We start from the raw sequence: 18,892 nt of genomic DNA on the forward strand, positions 1-18,892 counted from the left end.
CAACGACCCATTTATTTGTTACTAATTCTTATTTCCAGTGAAATTAAATTTCTTTTTTTTTCAATTAAAAAATAAAAATCATTATAAGTGAAATTATATTTTATTTATTAAAAAATACGAAACAAGAAACAAAAAATTTAAAGAGGATCCTCTTGACCGGTAAGGATCTATCTCTATCCTGATCAATATTAAAAAATCGATAGTTCATTTTTATTTTAGGAACGGTATAGTTTTGTATTTTTTTATCTCAGTTTTCAACCATTTAATTACGATCAAAATTTAAAAAAAAAAGGTTTTTACGAGATGGTAAGTATTTTCCTTTTATAAAAAAAAGGAAGGAAGAGGAAGGTCAAAAGAGGAATAGCAATGGTTAGGTCTGGAATATTGGTGAAGGCCGTATGTATGAGGAGTGGAAGCTGTCATTTTAATATCTACGGTCCCACATATCCAAGACCAACAGGTAATTTAAATTAAAATAGAAAAAAAAAAGAAAAAAGAAAAAAGAGTGGGAGTGTGGGACCCACGACGAAGCTGACAAGGAAGTGGAACAAAGAAGAGAAACCTGAACAACCACCACATACAGACCCAAACCCAAACCCCACTCTCCTTCTTTTTCTTTTTTTTTTTCTCATGTATCTGAATAATATATTTATTTATACGCTCCTTTACTCTCTCCGCCACCCTCTCTCCATTTTCTCCGATTCTCTTTTCTCCCCACTTTCCTCTCCTCTGATGCCCCACGATCACTGGGTTACGGCCGCCATGGCCGACGACACCCTCGTCGCCGAACTCTTGCTGCGTTTGAAGCAGTCCCAGGCCGCCTCCCCTTTGAAATCTCCTCTTCCGCCCCTCACCAATTGGGGGATCAGGCAGCCCCGCTCCAGGACCGCCACCACCCCTGCCGTCTTCCACCGGAACAATAAGGATGTTGACTCCACCAGATGCAGTCCTACCACGCCCCTCTCCTGGAGCGGCGGAGCTTCTCCGTCTGCTACGCTCGACGGTTACGAGGAGTCCAGCCGCCCCGCTTCTCTATCGCACGCCGCTTCCAGATTTAAGGTTCTTCACTCTTTCTCCCTTCTCCATCGATTCCATTTTTTTTCTCTTTTCATTTTTTTGGTTTCATCTTCTGGCGATTGTCTGTGCCCTGGCTTCCCGATCTTTGCGATTTTTGTCCGGTTTTTTTGCTACGAGTTCTTAAATCTTAACGCCTGCCTTCTTAATTACGTTTTTTCTCCGCGGTGGTGTCGGCTGGGAGGTTCAGGCGGCCGGCGGCGATGTGGATTCTCGGATGAAGCGTATTTGTCTCGGAGAAGTCTCGTATATTGCATCGTGACCGTTTTACCATTTGTTTTTCCAAGAATCTGATTCCGTTGTCGTGATATTTCTCCTGATTTCCTCCGCCTCATTCCATTCTCCGGCCTAGTGAAACAAACTTCCTCTCTCGGACCTCACAACCGCAAATCTCTCGATTCTGAAACCGCTCTATATTTTACCAAACAGTTTTTGAGTTCTCTCCATCAATGGCGGATAATCGCCATGAATCACCATCGAGAAACTGCTGTTCATCCGATTAATTCCCGTTATACCCCTAGATTCTCCAAAATTTCCACGTTCAGGTTCACGTGAGGTCAGCGAATGGACGCTGGTTGAAAATACTTCGCGTTTTCCTCTCGCCTCTTTTCAGCTCGAGGCCCTCATTTCTCCGAAATGACCAAAACGCCCTCCAAATCCCTCGCTAGATTCCAAGCCTTTCAAATCGTACGCCGTGTCGCTGTTTCCTCACGATGTTCAATACAACTCTTCGTTCGCCCTTCGCCGACGAGGGACCATCGTAATCGCCTCGAAACTTCCTTCTACTCACGGTCCCTTCCCTATCCTCTCTTTTTGACCGTACTGCCACCGGACGCGTACAAAATTCATCACAAAACACGAGGGCATTCTGGTCACACACACAAATTCCGAGACGGTTTTCTCGAACCGGAACCACGGCCGATGATGATGATGATGATGGAAACTGGAAAGTGAGGGCCCAAATCGGATCAGGTAAGAGGTGAGGCGCTCGCTAGAGATGGATAGGTCTGCGTTAGGTTTGATGCAGATTTGTTGTTTAGGGAGGAGTAATTATCGGGTGTGGCGATGGTACACGCTAGGCTCCAGTGCTCCGCTTCCTGAATATATATATATATATATATATTAAACAAAAAGAAACCCATTATTTAGCTTAACGAACAGATTTTGAATTCGCATCGTGAAAATTGTTGGGGGGAAAGAGATAAAAGGGAATCCTGTTTGTTGGTTGGGTATTAGAGAATGGGTTGAAGGTGGAAAAGGAAGATCCACGTGACCGAGTCACGCGAGGTGGGAAAGCTTACAGGCGATGGTGTGGTCGCAATCTTAAAGCGACCACGTGGAATTCATGATGTGGCGTGCGATTCTGGTAATGCCAATTTGGGCGATATCAATTCTTTTGGAGTACTTTATGTTAATTGGTTTGTAATATTGATTAATATTTGTGGAGTTGATTCTCTCTTTTTTTGATTGGTTTGCAAATTGCAATATTGATTCTTGTTAATATGTCTTGGGATTGATTTTTTCAGGGTGGGGCTGCAAATGAATCCGCGGCTGCTACTGCTACTGCTACAAAGAGGTTAAGACGAAAGAAGGTAAATTTACTTTTTAGTTCAGGGAAAATGAATTCTGGATTTGTTGGGGTGTGGCCGTATAAGCCAAGCATTTATTTGTTGCTGACTTTAAATGAGTTGTTGGGTTGCATTGTTGTGCAAGAATGAATGGTTCAACAACCCAAAGACAGTAACGAATCTTATTTTAATTTTATTTGATGATGTATTCTCTTCTTGTTTTTTTCTTCCAGACATTTGCTGAGCTTAAGGAAGAGGAGGGCATGCTTCTGAAGGAGAAACTTCATCTAAAGAAGGTATGGTTCTCATGACTTTTTATATGTATTAAAATTTTCCACTTGCTCCACCCTTTGTTTTTGATGAACTAACTTTCGATTTGAACAGGAATTGGCCAGTCTACGGGCGACCTTCGAAGAACAAAGAGCCAAGAATGAGAGTTTGAAGAAAATGAAGGTAAATTCTGGCCTTATTTTCGACATGTTTGCTATTTTCTTTTTTCATGAACATCTGAACTCTAAACAATAGATTGATAGAGGGATTTGTGAGATGTTGCCGTTACATAACAATAGATTCTCCACTGCCTTGACCCCAAAAACACTAACTTATCAAACTCTAAACAATCTCTTGCTCGCTTACAAGGCTTCTGAGGAAAAATCCTACCTTTTTTATGCAGGTGGAGGTGGATTTCAATTTGAAATACACAGAGAAATTCAGTACGAACTCCAATATGGCAGAAGAAACTTCATCCACACTAACCCATCAAAGGGAAAGCTCCAACCATGACACGATTCCTCCAACATTGCCCTTCACTGGTTCAGGTTCTTTCGAGGCTCAATCACAGAAGAGCAAATCTTCAGAAGATGAATGCGTCTTCATTTTACCTGATTTAAATATGATTCCCTCCGAGGATTGAGTAAGCTGAGGAAATATATTGATTCTCTTTCTCTCTAATATTGACATGGTTGAAGGATTATATATGGATTAAAAGCTGGCAGTCACGGGTAAGGTCATCAGCCCTATGACTATACGATTTTGAGATGGCAAAAAAGTTTGCCATCTTGTAGAAGAAGTAGCCCAATCAGACTGTTGTTATATTTTGGCATATTATTAATTCTTTCCTATGTTCTAATTTTTTTTGGAGGCTGTAATCCTGTGGGTTAAACCATTGGTGTAGGTTTGATTCATTCGTTGTAGCGTTTGTAGGTACATACATAGCTACTAAATTTGTTGGTCACTACTTTGATATAAATTTGTTTTTGGGCAACATTCTTCACTCTAGTGTCTCCATTTTGCTAATACGTCCTTTTTTTTAGTACAACAAATTAGGATATAGGATTCAAAAGAGTAGGAACCAGTAATACATTTTGCTAATATATTCTTGTTCACAATATTGACATGTGTAAGGGATCAGCACGATTTAACTAATAAGTGAAGAATCAAATCTAGAATTTTGGATCTCCTAAAAAAGGAGAACGTGTTAAGTGTAGATGTTATATTAAATACGGACCCCAACAAGCAATAAATGAAAATAAGAGAATTGTATGATTCGAGATTATATATTACAATGATTTGAATTTAGAATCTTTATTGTTTGGATATCATATAAAATTATCACTAAACCCAATATATTCTTCACAGCAAAGCATCCTCAGACTTAGTTTCTGGCGTAAAACCAGGTCAAGAAAGTGGGGGGAAGGTTGAAAAAATGTACAACATTTCAAAACTGGGAAATGGACTTTCCAAGAGACTACCACCTGTTTTCACTTTGACTCAAAATATGGAAGAATCTTAGGTAGACATGAAGACTTTTGGCGTTTTCATTGTGAAGTATTTTATGTAGAATTAAGACTTTTGCCTACCATGTCTCGAGCAGTTGTAAAGATTCCTCTCATCTTCTCTTCAACAAGCTCGATGCAGCGATATAAAACGAGCTCTACTGGGTTCAAGGCACACTCCATGTCCACTGCGAGTTGATCGTAATCTGTCTTGTTCTCCGACACTATGCCTGTCACAAGCGTTCGGAGAGGTAGAAGCCATTCGTTATAGGACTTCTGCAAATTGCTCTTTGATAACACCCCAGTATAGTTTGTGTTTCCTGTTCCATGGATTTTGTTGAAAATTCACATTAAGAATCAATATGTTCAAGCAGTTTCAGTTTGGCAGCTCTTTCTATTCCCTCAAGTAGCAACTTTGATAAATGTGATTTACAAAAAGGCACTCATATTTAACATTCAGCAGCGTTACCTGTCGCCTCTGTTATCAGCACATATCTGTATAGATTGAGGGCTGAAAGAACCTGTAAAACACGAAAAGTTCTTAACCCGATAACATAGAACTAAGATGAAGGAAAACAAACTATTCGTTCCTAATTTCTAGTCCTGAACTCAATGACTTGATACCCTTTTCTACACATTCCTTGCATATGAAACATAAGATAAGATTATATGTAATCATTCAGCATGCAAAACATTGTCCATTAAAACTGAGATTTAACTGTTGCATCAGTGATAGGGACTTCTGAAATGAATGTATTTGAACATGGGAAGAACAACGAAAGAGAGAGAATTGTAAAAATGATAATAAATCATGTTTGGGCAAGTGAAAAAGAGCATGTAAAGCCAAAATAATATGAAATAGAAGGTAAGTTTTGTTATAGAGTAGTTTAATACCGCATCACTCTGCTCTGGAAGCACTGGAGGGCCCCCTTTTGGAGGTCTCAAAACCAGCTCCACCAATTCTAAGATACTTGCAGTCCAGAATGATGGTTTTGGATGTGCTTCTGCATCGATTTGCTGAACGTCAGTTCCAACTTTTTTTCGGCAAATCTCCGCATACATTTCTCCTTTGACAAGATCTAAAAGAAGGGCAATCTATTCAAATACCAAAAGGTCAGAGATGATAAACTTGCAAGAACCTGGACGAGCATTAACATTTATAACTAAAAAGGGGGAGGGCTTGATCAGGTTTACCATGGAGGGAGAGTCACTATTCACAATCAGAGCTCTTAACATGTCGAACCTTTCGGAATAAGGAATATCAGCAAGTAACTGGTCTTGGTAGTTAGAAAATCGCACCGAGTAAAGAAAAAAACATTGAGAGAGTGATAGACGGCAGGATATTGTCATGATTTTTGAAATTCATTATTGGAAGTTACAAGAAACTCACCTTTTTTAATAAACTAAACGCATTCTTCCTTGGAGTTGTATCTTGTGCATAAATTATAATCATCTGAACAGCCTGAAATGTAACTTGACAAACACAGAAGAGTTTAGACAATCCTAAGAATCCAACTCCATCCATAGGAATTAAAAATAAAAAGGTTAGGCACTCGACATGGGATCTGAAGAATACAAGCTACTACCTGCAGAGCAGCAAATAAACTAGGCATATATGATATATAGTCACTTTGTTCGCCATCTAAGCTTTCAGAGCCATTAATGCAAAGCAAGAAGTCAATAGCATGTTTCTTTAATTTCCAAGACAGACCAGCAAAAGACAGTATGTGCCTGAACATGCCTATAGCTTGCCATCTTTCAGTTTGTTTGGTTGCCAGTTCATCTTTAAGAACACTCATCTTTTCTTCTGCAGCCTGTGCAACCTCTTCAGAAATATCTCCCCAAATAACTGCACGAAGAGAGCAACATAAAGAGGATGGGGAAACAAAAAATAAGGCAATGATTTACAACCTATCAATTAAGCGTGCAACGACCTCTTTGAAGCTAATGAACACAAACCTGAAAGACATGCACCGGGCTTGATGTAGGAAAAACAAGCAATATAATCATCTTCATCCTCTGAAATATAATGAATGAACAAGGAATGATGAACGGAAAACAAAATAATAATAATACAAATTTTCCTTTGAAAAAAAGCAAAAGGGACTACCTCTAATAATGTTGTCAGAAATTGCGTCAATATCAGATCCAGTGATTAGACCAGCATACGACAACCCACAGAACGGTAAAAAGCGTGACAATTTTGAGACAAAAGGAATACAGCTAGAAACTTTATAACTCATGCTGACTGAAAAGAGAGCCTGCATTACAATTATGCATTTGAGAGATTTACAAACAATATGGTAAGAAAGCACGACTTCATCAACAAAGTTGAACGGATAAAATACCATGATTTGCAACACATAAAGACCAAGCAGAGATCGGAGCTTTTCATTTACTTTACCATCCTGTTTCATAAATTAGAAGATCCTCAATAATGGTCGATAAAATTTAAAAAAAAAACACCAGGCAAATCCTTGAAAGAAAGAAAGAACTATATCACATCAAAACAGCACATACCAACTTTGCACAAACTGACTGTATGGAACTGGCAATGTCCATCGCTTGGCCATGCAAAGTGTCACATTTCACGTCCCCATCATTTGTTTCAAAATCCACGGCTTTAAGTGCATTGAGGACAACAGGAACTACTACTTTTATTTGCTCAAAATGACGCTTCTGAATGGAACGAATCACTGGGAACCAAAAAAGAAAATAACCAACAACCAAAATTTTTTATGGGCCTAGAGATAATTATACTATGCAAGGATTTATTTAACAGTACATCACGCATGTAAATTTATAGTGCAGAAATCTTCAGCTATAACTTATAAGCAAACCCCATGGAGAAATGATGCCTCGCTAAAAAACTAAAAATAGTGTGCTAGGGTGGAGGATAACTTTTATTTTCAGTAATACATCAAACCTAGGAATCCAACCACCCTGCCCACAAAGATCCTCATTATTTAGTCATTACCTCTTGAGAGCCCACTCAGAAAAGGGGCAATGTAATTGGTTGCCTTGGTCATCTGGAAATCTAATGCCTGAAGTAGTTGCAATAATTGTTAATGAAGAACTAGTATATGCAAATAAACCACCATGTTAAGGAAAACTGAGTTTCAAATGAACTTATTTCCTCAAAAGAAGCATATTAAAGATATATGGAGGACTTACTAGGAACATACCTCACAAAGAATCGACAGCATATCCCGTGGACTGCAAGTAGTAACGAACCTATCAATAATATTATCGACAATGTCCAAACATCTGCCTACTCTTACAAACTTGGAAACTGCCTTTGGAAGATCAAATGAAAGAGTGTCAAGAGTTCCCTGCAACATTTTTTGGCAGAAGTGTCAGCTGGGCAAACCTACAATATAAAATGTCATAGATATCAAAATGACCTAGAAAAGGACCTGATCTAATGAAGGAGAAGATATAAATTGATAGATCTCATTGAGGACTTCAACGGCCTCGCTCTCTATATCTCCATTATCCAATTCTGTTTCAGCAGCCTCTGAAATAGAATCAAGGCAATTCACCAGCTCAGATTCCAAGGCTTCAGATTGATGGGTGTCTCCATTCTCAATCGACTTGAAAATAAAAAAACAGGTTATTATAATCCGACCATTGTTAAGTTACTAACAGACAGATTCTATATAATCTTTCCCCAAGAAAACAACGCCATTCGAAAACATTTACTCCGTTCTTATTTGTGAAAATGATCACCACTTTAAACAAAAGAATTTTCAGCCAAGTGAGCCAGCTACAGAAAGTTCAATTTTCTTTCAGGTTCATCACATGGAATCTTCAAAACGACAGTTCCTGTAAGTAACCACTCTCAATACCTAACCGGAAAAATAAGGCCCTCGTCGTCACTTAGCTAAAAGAAGTAGCAAATCAACAGAGAGAAGAACATTGAAGTTTGAGCAGGGAGATGTTGAAGTAGGGCGAAGCTTATAGGTCTTACCTTGGAGCAAGCCGCAAGTATTTCACGGAGACGGAGCACTGAAGGACGAGCATTGGAAGGCTGTGTGAGTTGAAGCTTAGATAAACAGTGATCATCTGCCTGCTCCATTGAAATGGCTCTCCACCGCCGCAACCTTGAGATCACAATATAGAACTTCTGGTACCGGAATTGGTTATCGTCTCTTGCCCACCGGCGGTTCCGAGTTCTGCCGGCCGTGTCGCTTCTCCGGCGCGACGGCGAAGTGTTCGAGTTTCCCAATATGTATCCACTCCGAGCGGATCTACCCGATCCGAATATCTATATGCACGCTCCGGATTTACAAATTCCCTTCTACTTTTAAACCCAATTATTCCATTTTTTATTTTCTGGTAGTTAAATAAAATCTTCTTTTTAATTTTTTTTGTTTTTAAATGTCTTATTTTTCTTATAAATATCTTATTTTTCTTAAGGAGACAAATAATAAAATAATAGCTTCGGTAATTGTTGTGGATAGCAAAAATAATTTATGTAGTTTAAAAAATGTCTCCAACTTTTCAAAATTTCAAAAATAGCAAAATATTTGAATTTTTTTTATAAGTATTATTTCGATTTTATCCTTATGATATCTTATATGCATCCAATGTATATCTATATCTAATATGTATCTAATGTATATCTGTATCTAATATACATTCAATCTATGTCTGATATACATATGATGTACTTCTGATATATTTCAGATATACATCTGATCTGATGTACCCATGATTTACATTATCATATATACGTATTATACATCTAATATATATAATTACTCTAATTTATGATATACTAAATATATTTGGAACTGATATACTAAATATAAGATATATCAGATGTTTAATTTTCAGTAGTATATGAGATGTTGTAAATTATAGTTTACCATTGCAATTTATTGATTGATATACCAATATTATTAAAAATGTTAATATTATTAAAAACGTTAATTCCTATATTACTACCATTTATTCTATATTAATTAATTAGATACTAAATATAAGAGATATCAATCGTTTAAATTTATAAAGTATATGATCAAATTTTTAACCTTTTTTTTTTTTGATATACATGATCCACATAAACCTTTTATACAGTAACTTTATATTTCAATTTTTTTTTCACCATGAAAAATAATTGATATAATAGTATTATATCAACACACATGTATCATAATTATATTAGTAGATATCATTGTTATATCATAGGTATATTATTGGTAAATTAGAACATATTAAGTATATATCAAATATATATCAGTGTTACATTAATATATCAGAGGTATATATGAGTAGTCATATATATTGCAGATATATTGCAGATGTATATGAGTAAACTTGTAATGTTTAAATTGGACATCTGTTTTTATTGAAAAAAATACTATATTTGAAAAAACTAGATGAGGATGCTATTTTGCTTATTTTACTAATTAATTTTTTTTTTGCCATATTTACAATTGTCCTAATAGTTATTTTTTATTTTTTAGATTAAAACTATTTTAGTTATTTATGTTAATTTTCTTAATTTTTTTAATATTTTAACATGAATCGAAATTTGTTTGTTTAAAGATCCCACAACTAACTTATTACATTAATTTAAACCTCCACCTCTGTTTAACTTACATATAAAAAATATATATAATTACTTGGACAGGATAATTACGGGTCCTTGGACGGAGCAGCATATCGCCGAAACCAAACAGCGGTCTCCACTGTCCTCGAAGCTCAACCAACGATCAGACCAAAATCTTGTTGATCGCCTTCCAGTTTCCACTCTCTCAATTCTCTTTACTTCATCAATTCCAGTTCGTGATGGCTTTCAACTAATTGAATTCGCCTCCTCCTCGCATTGCCCATTTCCAGATCCCGGACATGGAGCCCGACGTTAGCATGGAAACCAGCTCCATGATCAGGGTGGCGGTGCTGCCGATCGGTTCGGTTCCGCCGACGCAACTCCGGGACTACTTGTCGATGCTTCTGCGGCACGAATTGATTCCACTCTCGGCCATCAGTTCCTTCTATACTGAGCATCAGAAGTCCCCCTTTGCTCATCAGCCTTGGGACTCCGGTAGCCTCAGCTTCAAGTTCATACTCGGTGGAGATCCGCCCAGCCCTTGGGAAGACTTCCAATCCAACCGCAAGATCCTTGCTGTTATTGGTATCTGCCACTGTCCTTCCTCGCCCGATCTTGATTCGGTTATTGAGCAGTTCAATGCCGCCTGTAAGGGTTACTCTTCAGCGCTCGTCGAACGCTGTTTCGCGTTTTGCCCAGATGATTCTCAGGCAGGGGGTTGCTCTGTACTCTGTATTTGCTTTAATTTAACTATGCTCGTCCAAAAAAGAAAGTAGAACTATGATCTTCGTGAATGTCAAGTCGGTTAAAACGTTTTGTGAATCTGATTTTTTGGGTCCTCCTTTGGAATTTGTTGCAGCTGGAAGAAGGCAGCAAAAAAGGAGGTAATTTGAGGTTGTTTCCTCCAGCTGACCGCCAAACTCAGGAATTTCACTTGAACACAATGATGCAAGATATTGCAGCTTCCTTGTTGATGGAATTTGAGAAATGGGTCCTTCAAGCAGAGTCTGCTGGAACTATTTTGAAAACGCCTTTGGATTCTCAAGCAAGTCTCAGCTCAGAGGAGGTTTATGTTTAGGTGTCCTAATTAATTGATTTCTTTTTCTCATTATAATCGTTGTTGTAAAAGTAAAAAGACTAAAAGTTATTGTTTATCTCGTAGTTGTGACTCTTATCTTCACTTTTAGTGAAAGTGTACATACATGCGAAATGATATTCTAAATTCTGCAACTTAATCATTTTTATCTGATCAAAATGCAGGTTATTAAAGCCAAAAAGAGAAGGCTTGGTCGTGCTCAGAAGACAATCGGTGACTATTGTCTGTTGGCGGGTTCGCCAGTTGATGCCAATGCTCACTATTCTACTGCAATAGATCTTGCTAGGTTAACTGGTGATTATTTTTGGTATGCGGGGGCTCTGGAGGGAAGTGTCTGCGCATTACTGGTACTTACCTCTTACTAGCATTTCTTTCCTTTTCCCCCCCTAAAGGTGCAGTATTATTTTCTTTAGTAAAATAATCTGCATCCAACATGCAGAGAATGGATTTTTAAAGAATATATTCACAGTAAGTAGAAATTTCATTTTGATGCAGTTCTTTAGATGATTTATGGTTCTGTGTATAGAGTTCAAATAGCTATTTTCCATAGGCAAAGTAATGCTGTAACTTCCAATTTTGAGGTGGTGTAGAAAATATCTTTCAGGAGTGGGGGGAAGAGTAGTGTGCTACCTATGTCCATATTTCTTTTGAGTTTAGAAGGCACTTTAGTAGCAGTTAGGATCACTAGTTTGAAATTTAGCTGATTACATGTTGGAAGGACTTGCATCATTTGCATTAAGAGATTCTTAGACAGGAACTCCATGTAAAGGCATTGTACATGATGCTATCGTACTATGGATCTTTTGATAGTTGAGATATCTCAATGAATTCACTTCATTGTTGATGTGAAATGAAAACATTACTATGATAATTGTACAGCCAATTGACTGCAATGGTGAAAGATGTTAGGAGCATCCTATAAATGTTGTGATTATGGATAGACCTCTCTGTTTGTTTTAATTGCAGCAGGAGTAGAAGAGAGTAGTAGTTGAGAAATGGTTAGAATAAAGGAAGTTTGTTACGGCAGTGTCGACACTGGAATACTAACCTAAGTTGGAATATTAGTTAGTAAGGACGAGAAATTAGTGAGAGATAGCATATAAGAGAGGCAGCGTAGATGGGGTGATTTAAGTGAGGGAGAGCAAGGAATCTCTTTAATACCCCCATCTACTGCACTCTATTATTGAGTCAACAGAAATTTTGTTTTACTTTCTATCAATTATACATGTAACTGAATCCATTACTTTCTCATTCTTATCGAGAAAAAATAATCCTAATTAACATATGAGTTTTAAAAACCTCTTGGTAGTCATGGGATACTCCAATACCTTTTTGGTTTGTATATGTTTTGACCCTTTTCTGTTAAATTTGTTCACTCTATACTTGTGATTTCAGATTGATCGAATGGGTCAGAAGGATTCAGTTTTGGAGGAAGAAGTCAGATACAGATACAACAGTGTTATTTTGCATTACAGGAAGTCATTTATACAAGATAACACCCAGAGGTAGTTGTTGGGTCCCTTTTTAGAAGGAAAAAAAGAAAAAGAAAAACCATGGTCAATCATTTTGAGGAGTGAAGTACTAAAGTCTGGATGTTGTTAAAAAGTCTGTTCATCCTTATAATTTATTTGTACGATTCAATTATTTAAGATATTAATGTAATTGTAACCAGTTTGTAAGTAAGAAAAATTATCTTAGGTGATTAATTGTGGATTGTCATGATAAAAATTATGTTCTTGGTGGGACAGGTTGATGAAATTATATTTCTTTGGGAAAATCTTTTGTTGGTCTTGTTTGAAATGCACTTTTTTTACAACTCAGCTAACATATATGAGTACTTTCATGTGCTGTTCATGAAATTCATCTCTAATATGTTGTCTCTTATATTTGCCCCCTTGACGTTATCTATTTCATTTTTTCTCTTCACCAGGGTTTCACCCCTAAGTTTTGAGCTTGAGGCTACTTTGAAGTTGGCTAGATTTCTTTGCAGGTATATTTTATGAGTTTAGTATTTGGATATTGAATATAATATGCAATAGGTTACCTTGTGGTTGATCTGATCTGTAGGAGACAAGATAACATATTCTCTGACTATAAGTAGTATATTGGTCAAAAAATGGCCTGTATGAATTCTGTATCTGTGAATATCTTCCAGAAGATGCATCTTTATATCTGTTTTTAATGTTAGGTGTTCACCAAATAAAATTAAGTTTTGTAATTCTTTTTAGTTTGCATGTTAATATACTTTTAGTTTTCAATTTTTTGTTATTGAGAACCATCATAGGTGGCTCATTGGTCCAAAGGGGCTAGAATTGGTTAAGAGGGAATGGGTTCAAACCCCGTGACGGCCTTAGGACTTAGTAATTTCTATGTGTTTCCCGGTACCAAATATTGTAGGATCAGGCGGTTGTCCTATGAGATTAGTCGAGGTGCGCGTAAGCTGGTCCAAACACTCACGGATATTAAAACAAAAAAATTGTTATTGAGTGATAAATACACGTATATTAATCATCTTTCTTACTTTTGGTTATGCAATAGATAACTTTATCTAATTTTCGAGGGCTTTGATTCACAGGAGAGAGTTGGCTAAAGAGGTTGCAGAGTTATTAACCAGTGCTGCAGATGGTGCTAAATCTTTGATTGATGCCAGTGATAGATTAATATTATATGTTGAAATAGCTCGTTTATTTGGTTCTCTTGGTTACCAGCGGAAAGCTGCTTTCTTTTCAAGGCAGGTTGCTCAGTTATACTTGCAACAGGAAAATAGACATGCTGCTGTTAGTGCGTTGCAAGTCTTGGCCCTGACAACAAAAGCTTATCGAGTTCAAAGTAGATCATCTGTTACTGACCATTCTTTGTCCCCTGTGAGTATTTACATGACTTGGATGATAAAGATCTAGTTTGTAACTCCTTTGGCGTTTGTAGGCTTTTGCCTTAGTTTCAATTTTTAAAAGGAACTTTCTTTCTTATTTTAAAAGGAAAAAAGAAAGAGAAAAAGAAACAGTGCCCGGTTGCTTCATAATTTATGTATGGATATTTTTTTTTCTAATAATGTTATGCATTCAGTGCAAACACAATCTGATTATTAGACTCATCGAGGATATAAACTCTGTTTTTTTGGCTGTGATGGCTGATGGTGATGGATTCGTTTGTTTCTAGTTGCCACCAATCCTTTCTCTTACTGCAATTGTCATTTCCAACTTTAAGCGCTATGACGATAACTGGCCTTTTTCATTTTCCATGGATACTACTTTGCTATTCTCTATCTCTTATCCTATTGTGATTCACTTGTTTAAGACTCATCATATACTAAAAATATACTAGCAGGTTATAGTCAGTGCCCTATGAAGTCTAACTTCAGTTTTCATCATGGTCTGGTTAATCAGGCTGGTTGTTCTTTTTTCCTTTATTTTGTTTCAGATTAGTCTAACTGAAATTTTATTCTTTTCTATCCATCAAGAAAAAGGTTGGCCTGAGTAATTCTGATTCCGGAAAAATACACCATCAATCGTTAGTATCTTTATTTGAATCTCAATGGAGTACTTTGCAAATGGTTGTATTAAGGGAGATTCTGCTCTCTGCTATCCGTGCTGGAGATCCTCTTGCTGCATGGAGTGCTGCGGCACGGCTACTTAGATCTTATTATCCTTTAATAACACCAGCAGGCCAAAATGGCCTGGCAAGTGCACTTTCAAATTCAGCAGAGAGGTTACCATCAGGCGTTCGCTGTGCTGATCCTGCCTTGCCCTTCATAAGGTGATTAACCATTTTTAATATTTATACTTAGGACCTTAATAACCATCCTATCTGTTCTATCCTTTCCAAATTAACCATTTTAATATTCACACACTCAGTTACGGAATTGAAACTTCAACCTACATGCATAATATAAGACTGGTATCCAGCCTATTTGACACGTGCTTAAGGAATCTACAATTATATTAGTTTTCCTTGATCTTTGTTGATACTACCTAAGCAGCCATCCGTGTTGTATTGAATAGTAATCTCATATGCACAAATTTCAGTTTATTGTGAATGGATTAATGATTATCCGATATTTCTAGGCTGCATTCTTTTCCTCTCCATCCTTCACAATTGGACATTGTAAAACGCAATCCGAATAAGGAAGACTGGTGGGCAGGAGCTGCCCCTTCTGGACCTTTCATTTATACTCCATTCAGCAAAGGAGACACATCAAATAGCAGCAAGCAGGAACTGATTTGGGTTGTTGGAGAACCAGTGCAGGTCCTCGTGGAATTAGCCAACCCATGTGGCTTCGATTTAAGGGTTGATAGTATATACCTTTCTGTGCATTCAGGAAATTTTGATGCTTTTCCAGTTTTCGTGAATCTTCCTCCCAATTCATCAAAGGTGGTTACTTTATCTGGCATTCCTACTTCAGTTGGGCCGGTAAGAATTCCCGGGTGCATTGTCCATTGCTTTGGTGCAATAACTGAACACCTTTTTAAGGATGTTGACAATCTACTCACTGGGGTGGTTCAAGGACTTGTGCTTTCTGACCCTTTTCGGAGCTGTGGGTCCATGAAGTTGAGAAATGTATCAGTTCCAAATATATCTGTCATATCACCATTGCCGTTGCTAGTTTCACACGTTGTTGGTGGTAATGGTGCCGTTATTCTCTATGAAGGTGAAATTCGTGATATATGGATACATCTGGCTAATGCAGGTACAATCCCAGTTGAGCAGGCACATATATCGCTGTCCGGAAAACACCAAGATTCCGTTATCTCTATTGCTTTTGAAACTTTAAAATCTGCTCTTCCTTTGAAGCCCGGTGCTGAAGTGATCATACCTGTGACCTTAAAAGCTTGGCAGCTTGGGGTGGTTGATTCTGATACAGTTACTGGCAAGGGTGCATCTGCAAGCATGTTAAGGCATTCCAGGGATGGCAGTAGCCCTACTTTCTTGATACATTATGCAGGTATTTACTTTTTGATATTTCTGTCTTTCCTCTATTGATGACAAGTAATGTTTCATAAAATTCTGTTACTCGGATATGTAACTTTTCAACTTGTAATTTGTCTAGCACATTCACTCATGCCTTCCATAGACCTTTAGTGCACTTAATTAATGGTAAGACCATTTAAGTTGCGCACTGCTCAGAATATTAAATTATCCATGGTTTATGCCTTTGTTTTCTAGTAAATTCCTCTAGTTGGGTTCATCATCAGACTGAGTTATATTACACCATGACGCACAAATATCATTCCAAGCAATTGGTTTTTGCCCTGCTTTTTTGTTGTACGAGACTAACTAATCAAAACATTTTAACTCTATTTATTTATCCATGTTCTGGAATAGTTTCAACTTGATGCAAGTTTTCTGTATTTCTATTTACAATCATTATTTTGCTTTCTAGGGCCTATGACGAATACTGGAGATGTGCTCGCTGATGGTTCTGCCATACCCCCTGGTAGACGCTTAGTTATTCCACTGCAAATTTGTGTTCTGCAGGGTTTGTCCTTTGTGAAAGCACGATTGCTTTCAATGGAGATTCCAGCACATGTGGGTGAAGACCTTCCTAAACTAGCTGAAATCGATAATGACTCTACAGAACAACCCATTGATGATACTCAAAGCAAGATTGACAGATTGGTGAAGATTGATCCATTCAGGGGAAGTTGGGGTCTCCGGTTTCTTGAACTTGAGTTGTCAAATCCAACTGATGTCATGTTTGAAATTAGTGTCTCTGTCCAGGTGGAAAATTCAAGCCATGAGGGAAAAAGATCCAGTGACCAAGATGTTACTGAATATAGTTACCATAAAACAAGAATAGACAGGGAATTCTCTGCAAGAGTGCTAATACCCTTAGAACACTTTAAGTTGCCTGTTCTTGATGGTTCATTCTTTGGAAAAGATGTTCCATCAGATGGGACGGCTAGTACCAGAAATTTAAGCTTCTCAGAAAAGAATACAAAAGCAGAACTAAATGCTTCGATCAAGAATCTAATTTCTAGAATAAAGGTCAAGTGGCAGTCGGGGCGGAATAGCTTTGGAGAATTAAACATCAAGGATGCTATACTGGCAGCCTTGCAATCATCAGTGATGGATGTCTTGTTGCCAGATCCCTTGACTTTTGGCTTCAGAACAACTAGTGATAGTTCGGAAAGTAGAGAATCGAATCTGAATCTTCAGACTGCATCTTCCCAGAGTTCTCTGGAAGCACACAAAATGACGCCTTTAGAAGTTATTGTTCGTAATAATACCAAGGAAATTATCAAAATGAGTCTTAATATAACTTGCAGAGATGTAGCTGGTGAGAATTGTGTCGAGGGTGGCAAATCAACTGTCCTATGGAATGGTAAGTTACTTGTTACTCATCTATTTTCTTCATTCATTGTGCAGTAAGATTTTAACTTAACTTATTATAATTAAGTTTAGTCCCTAATTCTGAACTTTAAAAAGTGTTTAATAAGTCTCTACACTTTCAATATGAAATCCTATCTCATAGTTCCCTTGAACTTCTGAGTGTCTGATAAATCTTTTAACATTCGAGGAATCTATTAGAACACAACCCTAAAAGTTATAACCTATATTTTCTTATATTTTATTTATGCAAGCCCATCTCCTGAAAACAAAATGTCTTGGGCAAGCTTCTGCTTCAGGCTCCATTCTGCCTTACAATGTAGAAATTTGTTTCTGTATGTCTCATCTTTCTTCATGGTTTAATAGTTACTTTTCTGGTAGGTGTGCTAAGTGGGATCGCCATGGAAGTGCCTCCGCTCGAAGAGACTACACATTCTTTCTCATTGTATTTTCTTATTCCGGGCGAATACTCGCTGTCAGCTGCTGCAATAATCGATGATGCTACAGACATCCTCAGAGCTCGTGCAAGAACCAGTTCGCCCGATGAACCAATTTTCTGCTGCGGACCTCCATACCACATTCATGTTAGCGGGACTGCATGAGTTTTTTCTTCTTCGATCGGTATACTACAACATGATGGTTTCTCTAGGGGATTCATTTCTCAAAGTACAGGAACCAATCTTTTACATGGTAAGGTACAAAGTAAAATGATCTTTTTACATTCTTCTGTTTTTTACCCAAGAGATTAATTCCCCCACCAAAAACAGAAATGAAAGAAAAAAAAAACTTATCCAACCAGTTCAGTTGATGGCTAGGCTTGTGATTAATTCCATCTGCTTAGGAGTTTCACTTTTGTTTACTATTTAGAGGATCTACAAAAGGAACTATTGAGTTATCATTCTGCTTTAATATTGTTCAATTTGACACCTTCTTGCTTCTTTTGTTGTACAAACTGTTTCAGGTTGCTGATTTCATCATTTTAGCAGGTGTACTGTATGTAACTGATAGGGGTGTAAGGACCCGACTCGACTCTATCCGGTTCGGTTTTCTTCTCCACTTAACCGAATCTATTGGATTTTTTGTTTTTCAATTTTGCCCACAAACCGACCCGACCCGACCCCCATAGTAACTGATACAACCACTTCTAACCAAAAGTTAAGCAATAAATTCTTCCTGTATTATATTTCATCTCAACAAAACAAAATGTTTTTATGTATAATAGTTCCTATTTATTTTACCAACATATATATGATATCAAACCCATATCTTCTGAGTCAGTCATGTTTAACAAAAGTTTTAAATACTATTTTTTATATTTGTATTTTTCTATTTTAATTTCTATAGTTTAAACTTTTTGTTTATTTTAGTCTTTTGTTTGTTTTAGTTCTTATACTTTCGAAAAGTTACCACCTTTTTTCTTCATTTTTATTTTTATCTTATTTGTTTTGATTAAATTGTTTGTATGACATTGTACTCATTAAAGTTTTTTAGTAAA

The 18,892-nt window shown here is 37.2% G+C and overlaps 3 protein-coding genes across 7 annotated transcripts; 2 read left to right on the forward strand and 1 right to left on the reverse strand.

Annotated features, from left to right (window-relative positions):
- Positions 1-571: 571 nt before the first annotated feature.
- Positions 572-3,915, forward strand: LOC111004928 (uncharacterized). Its single transcript, XM_088119732.1, has 5 exons — positions 572-1,059; positions 2,601-2,666; positions 2,876-2,938; positions 3,027-3,095; positions 3,316-3,915. Exons 1-5 carry the CDS (start codon positions 631-633, stop codon positions 3,553-3,555), a joined length of 867 nt encoding a protein of 288 aa, XP_087975858.1. The 5' UTR covers positions 572-630; the 3' UTR covers positions 3,556-3,915.
- A 248-nt stretch (positions 3,916-4,163) lies between these two features.
- Positions 4,164-8,723, reverse strand: ALF4 (aberrant root formation protein). Of its 4 annotated transcripts, XM_022276201.2 has the most exons (15): positions 8,388-8,719; positions 7,834-8,010; positions 7,603-7,749; positions 7,395-7,461; positions 6,938-7,113; positions 6,766-6,825; positions 6,528-6,678; positions 6,377-6,436; positions 6,159-6,266; positions 6,004-6,059; positions 5,808-5,879; positions 5,612-5,689; positions 5,312-5,512; positions 4,887-4,938; positions 4,164-4,737 (listed from the first exon to the last, which is right to left on the reverse strand). In XM_022276201.2, the coding sequence occupies exons 1-15, from the start codon at positions 8,493-8,495 to the stop codon at positions 4,475-4,477; spliced, it is 1,776 nt and encodes a 591-aa protein (XP_022131893.1). In that variant the 5' UTR covers positions 8,496-8,719; the 3' UTR covers positions 4,164-4,474. The 4 variants fall into 4 exon arrangements, 2 of the variants coding, with proteins under 2 accessions (XP_022131893.1, XP_022131885.1); XM_022276193.2 differs by having other exon boundaries at positions 6,004-6,266; positions 8,388-8,718; XR_015788847.1 differs by having other exon boundaries at positions 4,648-4,737; positions 5,312-5,496; positions 6,004-6,266; positions 8,388-8,723.
- Positions 8,724-10,060: 1,337 nt separating this feature from the next.
- On the forward strand, positions 10,061-18,640 carry TRS120 (transport protein TRS120). 2 transcript variants are annotated; one of them, XR_002603650.2, is made up of 11 exons: positions 10,061-10,684; positions 10,834-11,040; positions 11,235-11,417; positions 12,466-12,575; positions 13,001-13,060; positions 13,646-13,934; positions 14,531-14,826; positions 15,135-16,012; positions 16,451-17,392; positions 17,779-18,087; positions 18,359-18,640. XR_002603650.2 is itself a non-coding variant. In XM_022303850.2 (10 exons), the coding sequence occupies exons 1-10, from the start codon at positions 10,274-10,276 to the stop codon at positions 17,997-17,999; spliced, it is 3,597 nt and encodes a 1,198-aa protein (XP_022159542.1). In that variant the 5' UTR covers positions 10,061-10,273; the 3' UTR covers positions 18,000-18,323. The 2 variants fall into 2 exon arrangements, 1 of the variants encoding a protein (XP_022159542.1); XM_022303850.2 differs by lacking the exon at positions 18,359-18,640 and having other exon boundaries at positions 17,779-18,323.
- The last annotated feature ends 252 nt before the right edge of the window (positions 18,641-18,892 follow it).

The sequence above is a fragment of the Momordica charantia genome (assembly GCF_013281855.1).
Source record: "Momordica charantia cultivar OHB3-1 chromosome 11 unlocalized genomic scaffold, Mcharantia_2.0 BLBB01000011.1, whole genome shotgun sequence".
Classification (NCBI taxonomy): Eukaryota; Viridiplantae; Streptophyta; class Magnoliopsida; order Cucurbitales; family Cucurbitaceae; genus Momordica; species Momordica charantia.

What these genes read in the sequence shown, in the direction of transcription:
- ALF4 (XM_022276193.2), bottom strand. Translation starts at nt 8,495, where the DNA reads ATGGAGCAGGCAGATGATCACTGTTTATCTAAGCTTCAACTCACACAG. An exon ending in GCCCGGTGCATGTCTTTCAG is followed by an intron (nt 6,267 to 6,376) that starts GTTTGTGTTCAT and finishes CTCTTCGTGCAG; the next exon opens with TTATTTGGGGAGATATTTCT. An exon ending in TTCCAGAGCAGAGTGATGCG is followed by an intron (nt 4,939 to 5,311) that starts GTATTAAACTAC and finishes CGTGTTTTACAG; the next exon opens with GTTCTTTCAGCCCTCAATCT.
- LOC111004928 (XM_088119732.1), top strand. Translation starts at nt 631, where the DNA reads ATGTATCTGAATAATATATTTATTTATACGCTCCTTTACTCTCTCCGC. An exon ending in ACGCCGCTTCCAGATTTAAG is followed by an intron (nt 1,060 to 2,600) that starts GTTCTTCACTCT and finishes TGATTTTTTCAG; the next exon opens with GGTGGGGCTGCAAATGAATC. An exon ending in AGAGTTTGAAGAAAATGAAG is followed by an intron (nt 3,096 to 3,315) that starts GTAAATTCTGGC and finishes TTTTTTATGCAG; the next exon opens with GTGGAGGTGGATTTCAATTT.
- TRS120 (XM_022303850.2), top strand. Translation starts at nt 10,274, where the DNA reads ATGGAGCCCGACGTTAGCATGGAAACCAGCTCCATGATCAGGGTGGCG. An exon ending in CTGACCATTCTTTGTCCCCT is followed by an intron (nt 13,935 to 14,530) that starts GTGAGTATTTAC and finishes CTATCCATCAAG; the next exon opens with AAAAAGGTTGGCCTGAGTAA. An exon ending in TTTCTTGATACATTATGCAG is followed by an intron (nt 16,013 to 16,450) that starts GTATTTACTTTT and finishes TTTGCTTTCTAG; the next exon opens with GGCCTATGACGAATACTGGA.